General features: G+C 33.9%; 1 protein-coding gene across 5 annotated transcripts in view; it reads left to right on the forward strand.

The window, feature by feature from the left end:
• Window positions 1-14,643, forward strand: part of LOC144972226 (cyclin-dependent kinase-like 4) — a 34,751-nt gene extending 20,108 nt beyond the window's left edge. For 4 of the 5 annotated variants that reach the window (XM_078913260.1, XM_078913262.1, XM_078913261.1 and 1 more), the window contains 3 exons: window positions 4,099-4,322; window positions 7,797-7,936; window positions 10,854-11,701. In XM_078913260.1, coding sequence (XP_078769386.1) covers window positions 4,099-4,322; window positions 7,797-7,936; window positions 10,854-10,916 — 427 coding nt within the window. In that variant the 3' untranslated portion in view covers window positions 10,917-11,701. Of the gene's footprint in view, window positions 1-4,098; window positions 4,323-7,796; window positions 7,937-10,853; window positions 11,702-11,721 lie in introns of those variants that run through there. The other variant, XR_013645311.1, reaches the window with a different exon arrangement.
• The last annotated feature ends 3,369 nt before the right edge of the window (window positions 14,644-18,012 follow it).

The following is an 18,012-nucleotide window of genomic DNA, read 5'->3' on the forward strand; positions in this document are numbered from 1 at the left end:
TTAAAAATAAAATATAGTTTTTTCTTCTAGTGATCCCTAGCAGCATGACCAATGCACTGTTGAGATCATGTATTCTGTAAATTAATATATATATATATATATATATATATATATATATATATATATATATATATATATATATATATATATATATATATATATATATATATAATCTTAACATGTGATCTTAACATTGCTTTTGATATCTGCTGCTAAAACTCACTATTCTAACAAACTTACGCCTTTCTTACCGAGGATTTTATCCAATAATCTATTCATATAATCCCATCCATCTAACTCTCTAATGGTGCAATGTTCCCTCTCTCTAATTCATTAATCCTTGGCTTTGGTGATTCGTGGAAATAAACTCCATTTTTTCTACTGACTCCTTGACAGCACACATGTAGTTTTCTCCTCGTTTTTCTAATACTCTAGTTTAACAGATTTTCTAGCTGCCTCATCCTGTAGAAATATTTGCCTCTTTAGATTGACTCTTTTGAAGTGAAGTTCTGTTTTCTCATCTTGTTGTTTCATTATAAAGTATTATCCTGTAAAAAGGCTTACAATGTCGCGTTTCACTCGCCTCCTTGTGTAGACTTGAATAAGTTATTTCACTTTAGCCCAGGTCGTGCTCTGTTGTACTCTGGAAAAGAAAAACGTTATTTAAAAAGTTGGCCAGGGAACTCGTCCTTCAAATATCGATCGATTTAAATAACCCTCATCTTGGCAAAAACTCTCGAACCTGGGACTTCGCGAAGTCTTATTGTGACCCAGAATGATTTTTTTCACAGAAAGCAACAAAAACAAAAAAAAAAAAGCACACAAAAAAACTCCATTTGGATTTTAGAAGAAAAAATGGATACCTACAGGATTTATATTTCCTTTCTCTCATCTCGATCCGTTTATTTTCCATTACTTCCTATCGAGCTCGTATTTTGCAATTATTCTAATGTCTGAGTTTCACTTTCATATTTTTCTAGAACTCTTCCTTTTGACAATCATCATTTTTTATTTGCTGTCTGAAAACACGTTTTTTTTCTTGTTGCTTTTTTGTTGTTGTTGCGTTTTTCGGTATTAATGTTCATGTTTTCTAGTTTGGTTTCCAAACCATCCGATGTTTTCATGTACAGGATGTATTCATTTCACTCCAGCTTTATGTACGACAAACGGTTTCTGTTTCTCTCATAACCCCCCTCCCCTATCTATCTTTTTGTATGTATCGCTGTTTGATGATTCTATCATTCTTAATTTTTTACAATTTATATTACATTTACGGCCATGATTTACTTCTTTCTCATGCTCCGAATCAATCACGTATTTTTTTCTTTTAGAAATTTCTTAAAAGGTTTTTAAAAAAAAGTTTTGTCCCAGATTTTCGTTTAGTTCAAACACAGATCACCTTCCTATGAATAAAGTTGGTTTCAAGTCACAGGAAATATCCATCAGCATGCCATAACATTTTCAATGTGTTCACTTTTATCGTTTTCAGATTTCCACGTGTTTAAAAATAGTTTTAAAATAAGACAACTCTGTAAAGTAAATCCAAAGCTCTCTGTTTTCATACATCGAATCACAGAAGTTACAAATGGTCGCACCCTCCATCTTAGACATGGGGGCTTTGATAAGAAGTCAAGGGGAGACCCCAATGTCTTCTCTACAGTCTGTGATGCTGCATTATATCGGGAATGAGATTAGCGGAAGAGTAGCGTCCCTTGATTGGACGTCACCCATAGTCTGTGACGTCACTGGCGGCAAAGTTATTAGAGAGAGAACGTCATGTTGGTTGTGCGCGGAAGCGAGGACGAGAGACGCATGCACACAACCAACGTGACGTTCTCTCTCTAATAACTTTTCCGCCGGTGACGTCACATGCTATGGGTGACGTCCAATCAAGGGACGCTACTCTTCCGCTAATCTCATTCCCTATATTATTCTCTGCCAAGAGTTTAAATTTTTGTACTGTAACATTGGATTTTCTCTGCTGCTCTGTTGTGCTTTCATTCAACAATATATAAAATATATAACACTTTCATAATATGCTTTTCGCTTGTGTTTGAATACGATTTAGGGCGTTATATAATCTGGCTTGGTCAGGGAATTCCATGAATTATTGTCTGGTTGATAACTGTTGAGTAGGTATGTTGGACATGCCTTAATTCTGTCCCTCAATGCTAGACAATTTTTTTTTCTTTCATTTTGGTGCGAAATATTTTACTTCAAATATGAGTGGATCAAGATGGCCTCTGTATAATTTATAGATACATTGTATATAAAATCCGATATTTGCAGATGTGTATTATTTAATTTATCGATGACGTTGAGTGTCTTCTACGTTTCAAGTACCAGACAAGCGGAATAGCACCAAAATATAGTTTTAAAAAAAATAAACCCACCCAGTTGAGTGTCATCTAATGAGTAAAATCTTTCTGACACAAGTTTTAAAAATTGTTTTATAGAAAATAGACTGCGAGCACTTGGTCTTACTTTTGATTTTACCTGACCAATCAAAATGCTGATTTTGAATTGATTTGAAATTTAGGTACCACAATTTGATTGGTTCATGACAAAAATAAAAGCAAATAGAAAACTCACGTGATTACCATTCCCCTCCATTCAGACAATTATAGATATATTGATTTCACTTTTATATTATAGTATGGCACAGCGGGGAGATGTATCTTATGTTATAAATGGTTGTATATAATATAAATGTTATTCTTTTCATTTTGGTTTGTGAATTTATTGTTAATGCAATAGTTTTACATGATAATCCTTTTATTTAATTAAAAATATGCAAGGATTAACGGTCATTGATAGAAAGACGAAATTTGTCAACATTTCCTTAATGCATGGATTAGCCATCATTGCAATTTTAGGGCACCTAAATCAACATAAATGTATTGAACATCTTGCTCTCACAGGAAAGATAGAAGGTAAAAAGAGTGAAGGTAGACCAAGAAAACATATTTGAATTGTTTGAACAGCTGGGTGACAAAGAAAGATAAGATTAATATTCATTTTCTGGGGTTATCTGATCAGAGAGATGAATAACGTACCGTGATCACCGATGTCTGGCACAGACTTGGTACTTGAAGAAGACAAAGAGGCCATCATTGATAGAAGGATGAAATTTGTCAACATTTCATTAATGCAAGGATTAGCCATCATTGACAGAAGGATTATATTTGTCAACATTTCATTAATGCAAGGATTAGCCATCATTGACAGAAGGATAAAATTTGTCAACATTTCATTAATGCAAGGATCAGCCATCATTGATAGAAGGATAAAATTTGTCAACATTTCATTAATGCAAGGATCAGCCATCATTGATAGAAGGATAAAATTTGTCAACATTTCATTAATGCAAGGATTAGCCATCATTGACAGAAGGATAAAATTTGTCAACATTTCATTTTGAAAGTTGTCTCCAAACATAATGAATCACAATTTTTATCTGTGCTAAAAGTTATTACGGTAATCTTGAAGTTGAAAAGAAATGTTTCAACTATTCATTGATAGCATTATAAGTGATTACTGTAATTGTCACTTTTGTTATTGATTTTGCCATTCAAATTTAAAATGAATTATAGTGCTTGCAACGATATATCCTAAATTTCATGTTTGTTCTTTATCAAACAATCGGATGTTTGTGGTGAACCCATTTGCTACACCCAAGGTTTTGTGGTGTTATTTTTTAAAAAATATATTTTTAAAATTTATTTCTTAAAACTCCGTTTTAAAAAAAAAGGAATTTGTAATTTTTTTTTTGTATTGCATAGATTTTTAGTATGATTGATATTATTATTCCAACTTTCCTTTTTGAGTTATGGTATTAAAGTCGCTTAAAAATAGATTTTCAGATTGTCTTATTACAGCCACATACCTTACAATTATTTATTTTACCATCCCTTCTATAAATATAAAAAAATAAGGAACAGCTAATGACATAGTTATGTAAATGATGCTCACGTTTTTATAATTGGTAGATAAAAGTTTTGATTTGGTTCATTTTGTTTCTCCACTTTCTTTCACAAATCTTTTTTCTTTATTTGTCATTTTAAAATGGTCAACTTTGTTCATTTTCTCTCCCGACAGAACAAATGAGAAGGCTGTCAAAAAGGGAAGTAACCATCCCAAAAAGAACATGCAGGTCTCCCACCATCACAGCATCACTGTGTCACCACAGGCACTGATATCGGAGAAAAGCGCTCTCCACGATAAAAGTTTAGAAAAGAGCCACATCAAACAGGCCGGCTCTCCCGAGAGAGAGTACGAAGACAGACCTGTCCTCAGTCTACCTGAAGTCAAAGGAGCTGATAGTAAGTTGAGTTCTGGGTGGGGTTCCTGGCCTCCCGTAGTGGGCAGGGAGGTACTTACTGTGTCTTCCTGGTGGGGTTCCTGACCTCCCATAATGGGCAGGGAGGTACTTACTCTGTCTTCCTGGTGGGGTTCCTGACCTCCCATAATGGGCAGGGAGGTACTTACTCTGTCTTCCTGGGTGGGGTTCCTGACCTCCCATAATTGGCAGGGAGGTACTTACTGTGTCTTCCTGGGTGGGGTTCCTGACCTCCCATAATGGGCAGGGAGGTACTTACTGTGTCTTCCTGGGTGGGGTTCCTGACCTCCCATAATGGGCAGGAAGGTACTTACTGTGTCTTCCTGGGTGGGGTTCCTGACCTTCCGTGGTGGCAGGGAGGTACTTACTGTGTCTTCCTGGGTGGGGTTCCTGACCTCCCATAGTGGGCAGGGAGGTACTTACTGTGTCTTCCTGGGTGGGGTTCCTGACCTCCCATAGTGGGCAGGGAGATACTTACTGTGTCTTCTATCCCCCTTATATGATTTCCAACTTGCTTTCTGTCTTTGTCTTGGAATGAGATTCAGTACTTGGTTTAGTCCTGGCCCTGGCTGGATACACTGGCTGAGAGGGAAACAGCTAGTTTTGGGAGATGATATTTTTTCCCTTGTAAATCATCTCTCTGTTATGCACTGTATTATGTTATGTTTACATATTATATATGATTTGTTTACATTTGAGTGTGTTCCTCTTAGTGAGGACCTATGCTTGTGTCTGAATGAGACTTTTAGGTGATCTCAAACTAAGTACTGTGATAGTGTGCTCTTGGAATCTATATATGTTCCCCATTTGAACGAATTCCTCTTTGTCTTACCTTTTCTTGGGTGCTTTAATTGTAATTCTAGAACTTTTTACTATCCCATTTTCTTACTGGCGCTGATATGACCTCAACGTGTTGCAAGCTCCGTAAAACCCTTAAAAACTTTAAAAGCTAAACTTAGTTTGGTTTATACTTGTCCATGCCTTTAGTTTGATTAAACAAGTACGGGAAAAGAAGGGAGCTGATAGTAAATTAGTTAGTACTTGGTAGAAAACCTACAAATCATATCTGTCGTCTCTCTGGCATGTGGTCATGTATTTATGTCTTTATTGATTTTTGTTGTTGGCTGAAGAAGGGTTTAGAGCCTGAAACGTTCTGTGTTTGGTATCTTGTTCTTTTTTGAAGCTGTTATTTTCGTTTTTGTTTAATTACTAGTATCCAGTTTGTGATTTATTTCCATAAATTTAAATCTCTGTCCGGTGCAAGTGTTCTTAGCCTTTGAATGTCATCATGTGTGTTAAGGTGCTGAGACAGTTGGATGTTTCCTTGTGTTGTTGAAATCGGTTCTTGGCTTTAGAATGTCATCATGTGTGTTATGGTGCTGAGTCAGTTGGATGTTTCCTTGTGTTGTTGTAATCAGTTCTTAGCCTTTGAATGTCATCATGTGTGTTAGGTGCTGAGACGGATGTTTCCTTGTGTTGTTGTAATCAGTTCTTAGCCTTTGAATGTCATCATGTGTGTTATGGTGCTGAGACAGTTGGATGTTTCCTTGTGTTGTTGTAATCAGTTCTTAGCCTTTGAATGTCATCATGTGTGTTAAGGTGCTGAGACAGTTGGATGTTTCCTTGTGTTGTTGAAATCGGTTCTTGGATTGTTGTTTCTAAATATTATATTTGATATTTTTTGAGATCTTGATTCAAATTGAACACACCAGCACATAAAACTGTGTGTAACCTTCAAGGCTTATGGTCTGATTCATGGAATTGACTGAAAACTTATCGCGATAATCAGGCTGTCTAAAAGACAATAACAAAGAGCTGAGTAACGTCAACATCATTCATTCTATGAAGTAGAAAACGGTCGGGGCTGCCTGAAGCCGGTGATCGTAAAAATACTAATGAAAGAGTGAAAATGGAGAGGCTTTGTATGGGAACAAAACAGACAATGGACGTTTCGGGAAAAAAACCCTTCGTCATCACAACAAGACACAAATAAACGTGGAAAACAAATAAAATAAAATGCAAAATTACTAGTATCGTCTGTACTCAATGGTGGTTGCAGTATTCATACTGTCATACTGACTGCAACCACCGTTGAGTACAGACGATACATGTTATTTTGCATTTTATTTTATAATACCTGTCGTACCGCAAGACCACATAATCGCACAATATGGAACATTATGAAGGACATCAAGTTGTAGAAATGCGCGTCAAGTTATGCACCCAGAGCTTTATTGTATAGAGATGGGGCACACTATAATAAATTTCATTATTTTTTATTATTATCATATTATATTATTATTATTATTATTATTATTTTATTATTAATATTATTATTATTATTATTATTATTATATATATTATTTTATTTTTATTATTATTATTATATTATTATTATATTATTATTTTATTATTATTATTATTGTATTATTATTATTATTATTATTATATATAAAAGAGTATAATATATTCATTATGTATATGGGTGTGAACTATCGTAAAATTTAAAAGATTATATTTATATGATTAAATTAAATTATAAAAAATATTATTAAATTTACTAGTATTATTATAATTGTTCAGTATTCATATGTCATACTATAACATTGATTATTTAATTATTTTATTATTATATATTAATAATATCCATTATCATTATTATTGATATTATTGTGAATTATTATTATTTATTGTATAAATCATTATATTATTATTATTATTATTATTATTATTATTATTATTATTATTATTATTATTATTATTATATATTATTATTATTATTATTATTATTATTATTATTATTATTATTATTATTATTTATTATTATTATTATTATTATTATTATATTATTATTATTATTATTTATTATTATTATTATTATTATTATTATTATTATTATTATTATTATTATTATTATTATTATTATTATTATTATTATTATTATTATTATTATTATTATTATTATTATTATATTATTATTATTATTATTATTATTATTATTATTATTATTATTATATATTATTATTTATTATTATTATTATTATTTATTATTATTATTATTATTATTATTATTATTATTATTATTATTATTATTATTAATATTATTATTATAAATGTTCACATTTTTTTCCTCAATAAAATCTCATATTTTAACTCACTCAATCCTAGAGATTTTTGTTACTTTTCAAAATTGGAAAAAATGTACTAAAATGAGCATTTACATAGATAGTTTTATTCAACTACCATCAACATGCAAAGACTAAAAACATTAACTTTGATACTACGCCTATAATCTGTCTCAGAAAAAATGTAATAAATAGACACGGGGTAAAAGTAACCCGGGTAAACTACGGATGTAGTCGGTGTTAGGGTGGAGTGAGTTTAAACATTTTGTTGACTGAATGAAATAAAATTCCAAAATACTTTGTGTGTGACTCGGTCTGCTTGTGCTCTCCAGTGTCGACCAAAGCCAAAGAAAAACAGCACGCCTTCCTCCACAAGAAGTCCAACGTATCCAGCATTCCCTACATCGCAACCCTGGATATGGTCTCCAGTAACAACAACAACAACAATAACAACAACAGCAGAAATATACATGTGAGTTTCCACAGTGAGACTTGAGGTGAAGACCCCAATACTGTATGGCCTTCAGTCCAGCAGACCAGCCTACTTGAACATAACATAAAAATTCGTAGTATTAGGAGATAAAAGTAGAAGACACTTTATTATAGATCAACAATTTACCCTTATAATGATGAAATAACACTTCAATAGCCATGGAGTGCGCACCCTGGCATCAATCTTCATTGTCAATATGGTTTAATGACGCAGAGATGCTTATGAAGCTCTGACAATGGAGCCAAAATGTCGTAGTTTTACGAAGTAGGCAGGTCTGGTCCGGTCACATTTTTATGGTTTTTGGCCAATCAGTGATAAACTTAAAGGATAATTAGTGATAAACTTAAAAGGATAATCAGTGATAAACTTAAAGGATAATCAGTGATAACTTAAAGGATAATCAGTGATAAACTTAAAGGATAATCATGATAAATCAAGAAATCATGTAAACTTAAGATAACAGATAATTAAAGGATAATCAGTGATAAACTTCAAGAAATCTGATAACTAAGCAATCGTGATAAACTTAAAGATAATCAGTGATAAATTAAGGATAATCTGATAACTTAAAGGATAATCAGTGATAAACTTAAAGGATAATCAGTGATAAACTTAAAGCATAATCAGTGATAAACTTAAAGGATAATCAGTGATAAACTTAAAGGATAATCAGTGATAAACTTAAAGGATAATCAGTGATAAACTTAAAGGATAATCAGTGATAAACTTAAAGGATAATCAGTGATAAACTTAAAGGATAATCAGTGATAAACTTAAACCCCTCCTTGCCAGCCATTTTCAGGATTTTCCCCGAAACTTCAGAGTCAACCAACACACAAAAAATATATTTCTTATCTTTCAAACACAAAAGGCCATCAGTTCTTGCGATACATTATTTCTTTAGCAAAACATGCCCTAAAACAACGTGTTCATTTTCTTAAAATTTTATGATGTACAAAAGAAGTCTGAATGAGAAAAATGATTGCCGTGTCCTAACGAATGTGACGATTTTCCTATGGCTGGTAAAGTTCAAGCACAATCACCTCAGTTCACTCACCAATTTTATTCATGATAAACACAATCTAAGTCCACTATCTCAATACTACCATTTTATTCATGATAAACACAATCTAAGTCCACTATCTCAATACTACCATTTCATTCATGATAAACACAATCTAAGTCCACTATCTCAATACTACCATTTCATTCATGATAAACACAATCTAAGTCCACTATCTCAATACTACCATTTCATTCATGATAAACACAATCTAAGTCCACTATCTCAATACTACCATTTCATTCATGATAAACACAATCTAAGTCCACTATCTCAATACTACCATTTCATTCATGATAAACACAATCTAAGTCCACTATCTCAATACTACCATTTCATTCATGATAAACACAATCTAAGTCCACTATCTCAATACTACCATTTCATTCATGATAAACACAATCTAAGTCCACTATCTCAATACTACCATTTCATTCATGATAAACACAATCTAAGTCCACTATCTCAATACTACCATTTCATTCATGATAAACACAATCTAAGTCCACTATCTCAATACTACCATTTCATTCATGATAAACACAATCTAAGTCCACTATCTCAATACTACCATTTCATTCATGATAAAACAATCTAAGTCCACTATCTCAATACTGCCATTTTATTCATGATAAACACAATCTAAGTCCACTATCTCAATACTGCCATTTTATTCATGATAAACACAATCTAAGTCCACTATCTCAATACAACCATTTTATATTTTTATATACTCTATATTAGCGTAATGCAAATTTTAACCTCTATTCTTTCAAAATCAACTTCCTGTGACGTAAGTTCTTTTAGCGCTAGGCTCTTCAATTTCTTCTATAACTTGCCATTCAAAATATTGACTCTTAATAAACACACATACACGCGTATATATACGCATAAATACGCATACACCCATACATACATACGCACACACACACACACACACACACACACACACACACATGTACACTTATACAGTAATGAACGATGATTAATGATTCGTGATTTAAATGAATGAATGAATGAATGAATGAGTGAATGAATGAATGAATGAATGAATGAATGAATGAATGAATGAATGAATGAATGAATGAATGAATGAATGAATGAGTGAGTGAATGAATGAATGAATGAATGAATGAATGAGTGAATGAATGAATGAATGAATGAATGAATGAATGAATGAATGAATGAATGAATGAATGAATGAATGAATGAATGAATGAATGAATGAATGAATGAGTGAATGAATGAATGAATGAATGAATGAATGAATGAATGAATAAAAGAATCAGGTTTTTGTTTTGTTTGGGGTTTGTTTTGTTTTATTTTCTGGTTGCTTTTTTGGGTTTTTTTTTAAAAGATATATTACTGCATTTTCAACAGTTTTATTATGTCACACTATACTATAGCCGTATTGAAAAATAAACCACTAATGTGTAAAACAGGCAAGTGTATACATACTTCAATCACTTTGAACAAAAGAAACATCTTTTAAGTAAGTAGAAATAACACGTTTTTCCACTAACGAAAGAGTGAAAATGGAAAGGCTTCGTATGGGAACAAAACAGACAATGGACGTTTCGGGTACAAACCCTTTGTCAGCACAACGATACACAAATAAACGTGGAAAATAAATAAAATATAATGAAAAATAACTTGTATCGTCTGTACTCAATGGCAGTTGCAGTATCTGAAAACACTATTTTGTAATTTACCTAGAAAAACAAGAACACCTGGCATATTACACAAGGCAAATTATTTTCCAATTTGTGTATCCTTTACAAAACGCTGATTATTTATTTATTTTTTTTTTGGTCTTTTTTTGTTTGAAACCAGAACGATTCTCCGTCAATATCCGGTGAGAAAGATTTCAGCAGCTCCGGCCTTCCAAATGTGTGAACCTCACATGACCTCTGACCTCATCACGCTCATCACTTGACCTCATCACTCACGTCCCATCAGTCAAGTTGTTCCGCCATATTTATTATTATTATTATTGAGAATGTTGTTATTGGATTTTATATTGATGTTATTATTGTACAAAATGATTGATGATGAATGATATGATATCGGATGAATGATTTAATATTTCAAGACTGGAAGAATGTTTAGCAATCTTGATGTTTCTGCCTCACGCTGATGAAAAAAACTTCTCCATTGCGGACTGAAAATTTCTGCTTCAAACATCAATATGAATGTTGAAAACGGGAGGGGCTGCCTGAAGACGGTGATCGTGAAAATACTAACGAAAGAGTGAAAATGGAGGGCTTGGTATGGGAACAAAACAGACCATGGTCGTTATAATATAACATTTTATTCACACTGCAACCACCATTGAGTACAGACGATACAAGTTATTTTGCATTATATTTTATTTGTTTTCCACATTAATTTGTGTATCGTTGTGCTGACAAAGGGTTTTTACCCGAAACGTCCATTGTCTGTTTTGTTCCCATACGAAGCCTCTCCATTTTCACTCTTTCGTTCGTGTGTTAATATAAATGTTGCTGCTCGAAGCTCGAAGAAATAAATAACAATGTGAAATTGAATGTAACCTTCAATTTCATAAACGATAGCAGAAAATGTGGACAATTCGGGATTCCCCTCTATCAACAAAACAGGATGAATGAAACAAGACAGACGAATGAGATACTGTGGTGGTGGCGTTGTTAAGGTGAATACACGTGGTGGTGGCGTTGTTAAGGTGAATACACAAAAACAATTAACCAGATTGGACTGTATTTGAAGTAAAAATTTTCAGGTCAAAATTGTTTTCTCAGCGAATGGCAGTAAAATAGGATTCAACAGTCGTGACGTCACTTTCCTCGTAATGACGCATGGTAACTTAGTAACTGGCTCTAAACTATCGGAACAATGCCGGACGCACTTATGAAATATTTCTCTGACGAGCATAAAAGTGTATCCAGAGCAGAAAAATATTATAAATCTAATTAGGACTTTTAATGATCATGATCACATGACATATGAAAAAGTGCTAGCCAGCATGAAGAATGAATAATACCGATTTTCTTTGTTTAGAACCAAGCTGCTGGTTGCTAGGCGGACGTGACGTCAGACTATTGAACCTTATTGTGGTCAAAAGAGATCTGTGTGAACATTTACAACATAAATGGTTGGTGTTTAGGTTGTGCGATACGGCATTTAATTCTAAAATGACGACACCAAAAAAAAAACCACACACACACCAAAAACAGGATAAAGATGATACATTTAGGTAAGTATTTTGTACTGTGAGAGTGTATGAGGCCATTTGAATAGATCATTCCCAATCTGTTAGCTGGAACATCTTTTGTCTTTTGTCTGATTGTGACTCGCTGTCTCAAAATGGTATTATGACGGGATGACGCAGGTGCCAAAAATAGATTTTAAGGTTACAATGACCTTAAATGCCAGACATTAGTTGTTTTGTTACTTTTTCTTTTTGTTTTTGTTTTGTGTTTTTTTTTTGGGTTTTTTTATTGGGGGGTTGGTGTTTTATTGTTTGTTCTTTTTGTGTGTGTGTCTTTAAGCAACTAAACTACCTGTCCTCAATGAAACATGTAAACTTAAATTAGTCTTCATGATTATGGCTATAAATTCAGTATTTAGCTCCTACACCCTTCCCACACAAGTCTATAGCTCCTACACCACTCCCACACAAGTCTGTAGCTCCTACAAAACTCTCACACAAGTCTATAGCTCCTACACCACTCCCACTCACGTCTATAGCTCCTACACCACTCCCACACAAGTCTATAGCTCCTACACACTCCCACACACGTCTATAGCTCATACACCACTCCCACACACGTTCATAGCTCATACACCACTCCCACACACGTCTATAGCTCCTACACCACTCCCACACAAGTCTTTAGCTCCTACACCACTCCCACACAAGTCTATAGCTCATACACCACTCCCACACACGTCTATAGCTCCTACACCACTCCCACATACGTCTATAGCTCATACACCACTCCCACATACGTCTATAGCTCCTACACCACTCCCACACACGTCTATAGCTCCTACACCACTCCCACATACGTCTATAGCTCCTACACACTCCCACATACGTCTATAGCTCCTACACCACTCCCACACACTTCTATAGCTCCTACACCACTCCCACACACGTTCATAGCTCATACACCACTCCCACACACGTCTGTAGCTCCTACACACTCCCACACACGTCTATAGCTCGTACACCACTCCCACACACGTCTATAGCTCCTACACCACTCCCACACACGTCTATAGCTCATACACCACTCCCACACACGTCTATAGCTCCTACACACTCCCACACAAGTCTATAGCTCCTACACCACTCCCACACACGTCTATAGCTCCTACACCACTCCCATACACGTCTATAGCTCCTACACACTCCCACACACGTCTATAGCTCCTACACCACTCCCACACACGTCTATAGCTCCTACACCACTCCCACACACGTCTATAGCTCTTACACTACTCCCACACACGTCTATAGCTCCTACACACTCCCACACACGTCTATAGCTCCTACACCACTCCCACACACGTCTATAGCTCCTACACCACTCCCACACACGTCTATAGCTCCTACACCACTCCCACACAAGTCTATAGCTCCTACACCACTCCCACACACGTCTATAGCTCCTACACCACTCCCACATACGTCTATAGCTCCTACACCACTCCCACACAAGTCTATAGCTCCTACACCACTCCCACACACGTTTATAGCTCTTACACCACTCCCACACACGTCTATAGCTCTCTCTCTCTCTCTCTCTCTCTCTCTCTCTCTCTCTCTCTCTATATATATATATATATATTATATATATATATATAGATATATATATATATATCAGCCAATGGAAATGCTTTACCTCTAAAATAGATAAATAAACCTGCATCCCTGATTGATAAAGGAAAAAAAAGGAAAGATGACCAAAGAAACATCAGTCGATTGCTTCAGGATTGTTTAGTGAAATGTCCTCATATATTTCTTTTATTGCCTTATGAGAATACACACTTTACCCATGGGAACGATTCAACAGTGCCACCAGTTCAGTGTGAGTTTAAAAAATAAAGTTTATTACGAATCAAAATAAACAAAACTATTTTTATACAGTTTTCAATCAGTAAACTTTAAGATAATAATTCTTTGTTCTGTTTAAAATTGTTTCATATTCATATTTTTTTATAAACACGATTTTCTTGATTCATGACGATTTGCCTTATTTAGTTTCTTGCAAGAATTCCAGATTTCCTGTCTCTGGTTCTCAGAAGATTAGACGTCTGTTTTCGTAGATACGTGATCCAATGAATCACTGAATACAATCAAGTATTCCATTGACAAGACGCGAGACTATGACATAAATTTGGTAAAAACTTGAAGCGTTCATCGTATTGCGTCAATCAAACAACTTTGGATTATTGGAAACTTAAGTTAAGATATTTTTTTTGTACTATAAGAACTTGTATCGAAATGGATTTAAAAACAACGAGTAAATAATACGCTGGAACGAAACTTAAATTTTAAAAAAATGTTTATAAATTTCTCTCTTTTTTTAAAATCACAAACCAAATACAAAAAAAAAAGAGAGACAGGATGAGAGGTGTGGATGGGGAGTGAGGGAAGGGGGGGGGGGGGTTGTAATTTGACAAAATCATTTGACCGCTTGACACTTTTGCTTCTAGTAACTTTTTAAAAATTTTTTTTAAGGAATTGATTTTGCTAGTTTGATTTCCATTTGGCTGTTCGTCTGTTGACATAAACAAACTATTGAATTCATCGTTTCCCATTTCCCTCTACCTACCTCTTTGTACAAAATGGATGTTTGGATCTTATGAAGAGCAGATGTAACAAAAAGGTCAAAGGTGACCTTAAACCTTATTAACTTTTTTTATCGGCTATACGTCGATGTACAGTCCATGTGTTTTCCAATCGGCATTTAATTTTCTATTGCGTCTCATTAAACCCCAGCCATGACAAAATCTTTGTAAGGAAAAGAAAACGTTTCGCCCATTGTGCCTCCTTTGTGGTGACTTTGACAATGACAGTGAAACTCACTTACAACATTGGATCTAATAACATTCCACTTATAACAACATCACACCATAGTCGCTTTCTTTTGTTATAAATAACAATGTGAAATTAAATGTAAGCTTCATTTTCATACACCAAAACAGAATATTAGATAATGTGGACGTTTCAGGTTTCCCCTTTATCAACAAAACAGGATGAATGAAACACTACAGACGAATGAGATAATGTGGTCGTGGCGTTGTTAAGGTTACCTTAAGGTGACATTATCACATTATCTCATTCGTCTGTAGTGCTTCATTCATCCTGTTTTGTTGATAAAAGGGAAACCTGAAACGTCCACATTATCTATTTTCGTTTATTGAACTTGAAGCTTACATTCAATTTCCATTTGCTATTTATTTCTGGAGCTTTGAGCAGCAACATTTACATTTCTTTTGTTGTATGTCATTGATGAAGACATATTTGATATAGAGACATAGAGAGACATAATGACATTTCAACTCATTCACACTCAAAAATACGATGGCAAAAATGTCAGCAACTAGAACCAGAACTGGACCTGTTAATGTAAAACATGTAAAACATCACTGATATAATAATGGCTATTTTACATTTCCGTGCGTTTATTTCCCCTTTTTATTGCCATTAATTCAGATCATCTTATCAATCCTAAACCCCTTAAAGAATAAAATCTCCCCATATTTTCCCCTTAAGAATAAAATCTCCCCATATTTTCCCTTTAAGAATAAAATCTCCCCATATTTTCCCTTTAAGAATAAAATCTCCCCATATTTTCCTTTAAGAATAAAATCTCCCCATATTTTCCCTTTAAGAATAAAATCTCCCCATATTTTCCCTTTAAGAATAAAATCTCCCCATATTTTCCCTTTAAGATAAAATCTCCCCATATTTTCCCTTTAAGAATAAAATCTCCCCATATTTTCCCTTTAAGAATAAAATCTCCCATATTTTCCCTTTAAGAATAAAATCTCCCATATTTTCCCTTTAAGAATAAAATCTCCCCATATTTTCCCTTTAAGAATAAAATCTCCCCATATTTTCCCTTTAAGAATAAAATCTCCCCATATTTTCCCTTTAAGAATAAAATCTCCCCATATTTTCCCTTTAAGAATAAAATCTCCCCATATTTTCCCTTTAAGAATAAAATCTCCCCATATTTTCCCTTTAAGAATAAAATCTCCCCATATTTTCCCTTTAAGAATAAAATCTCCCCATATTTTCCCTTTAAGAATAAAATCTCCCCATATTTTCCCTTTAAGAATAAAATCTCCCCATATTTTCCCTTTAAGAATAAAATCTCCCCATATTTTCCCATCATTTTATGTCTGTTTTTGGGTTACAGTGGCTGTCGGTTACAACGACATACCTTCAGCATTCCCAGCCATGCTGTTATAAGTGGGTTTCGCCGTAATTTTATTTATTTGATTCTGTAGACAGTTTCTTCCCCTCACATACCCCACACCAGTGCCTCCTTTGCCAGCGTTGTTCCCTCTTCCTATCGTCGTGTTCAAATCAAACTGTCTTTTCTATTTATTTCCATCAACTTATCAATGTTTCATTTTCTCCAAGACTTTTTGAAACGTCAAATAAAGAAAGAGACGATACCAATGGCGTTATATTTCTTACAACTGTTCTGTCGTTTGCTTCCATATATTATATCAACTAGGTTGTTGAATCCAGACTCTATTTTTAGAAACAGGAAATGACATCATATAGATTGTATAATTTGGAATATTTCTTTACAATACAACAATACATGTCTCTGTTATATAGTGAGGTCAAAGGACCACACTAGTCGTGTGCAATCATTTTACATAGATGTGTGTTTTATCACTTAAGGCAATATTGTTATTATTACATAATGTGTGTCTATTTATAGATTGAAGTTTGATTGTCATCCATCTTTTCATTTCCCAGCCACCGCTATCTGGTGCGATGTCCGTGTGAAGCTAATGCTAAAAATAGAATCATAAGAAATACTGATATGACATTTAACTTTTTGATTCGTAAGAAGATATTTATTATTACCACACCCCCCCCTTTTTTTTAACGCATGTAAATTTGACCCTAGTTTCATATCTTTGAATATAAATCCAATTTTCAGTTTTTAGGTAGCTTTAGTTAATTATAGTATGAGATAATGGCTTCCATTTCGTTGATAAACGTGAATCCTTGGCTATGACATTGAAGGGTGTCTGGTTAGAATAGATACTATGGACTTTATCTACCCAATCTAAAGGTATATATAGGTATATAATGTGAGACATTCATTGAAGGGTGTCTGGTTAGAATAGATACTATGGACTTTATGTACCCAATCTAAAGGTATATATAGGTATATAATATGAGACATTCATTGAAGGGTGTCTGGTTAGAATAGATACTATGGACTTTATTTACCCAATCTAAAGGTATATATAGGTATATAATGTGAGACATTCATTGAAAGGGTGTCTGGTTAGAATAGATACTATGGACTTTATGTACCCAATCTAAAGGTATATATAGGTATATAATGTGAGACATTCATTGAAGGGTGTCTGGTTAGAATAGATACTAGGGACTTTATCTACCGAGTCCAAAGGTATATATAGGTATATAATGTGAGACATTCATTGAAAGGGTGTCTGGTTAGAATAGATACTAGGGACTTTATCTACCGAGTCCAAAGGTATATATAGGTATATAATGTGAGACATTCATTGAAGGGTGTCTGGTTAGAATAGATACTAGGGACTTTATCTACCCAATCTAAAGGTATATATAGGTATATAATGTGAGACATCATTGAATTGTGTCTGGTTAGAATAGATAATAGGGACTTTATCTACCGAGTCCAAAGCTATATATAGGTATATAATGTGAGACATTCATTGAAGGGTGTCTGGTTTAGAATAGATACTAGGACTTTATCTACTGAGT

The sequence above is a fragment of the Berghia stephanieae genome, chromosome 5 (genome assembly GCF_034508935.2).
Source record: "Berghia stephanieae isolate SIO BIC M18660-M18661 chromosome 5, UCSD_Bste_1.3, whole genome shotgun sequence".
NCBI lineage: Eukaryota > Metazoa > Mollusca > Gastropoda > Nudibranchia > Aeolidiidae > Berghia > Berghia stephanieae.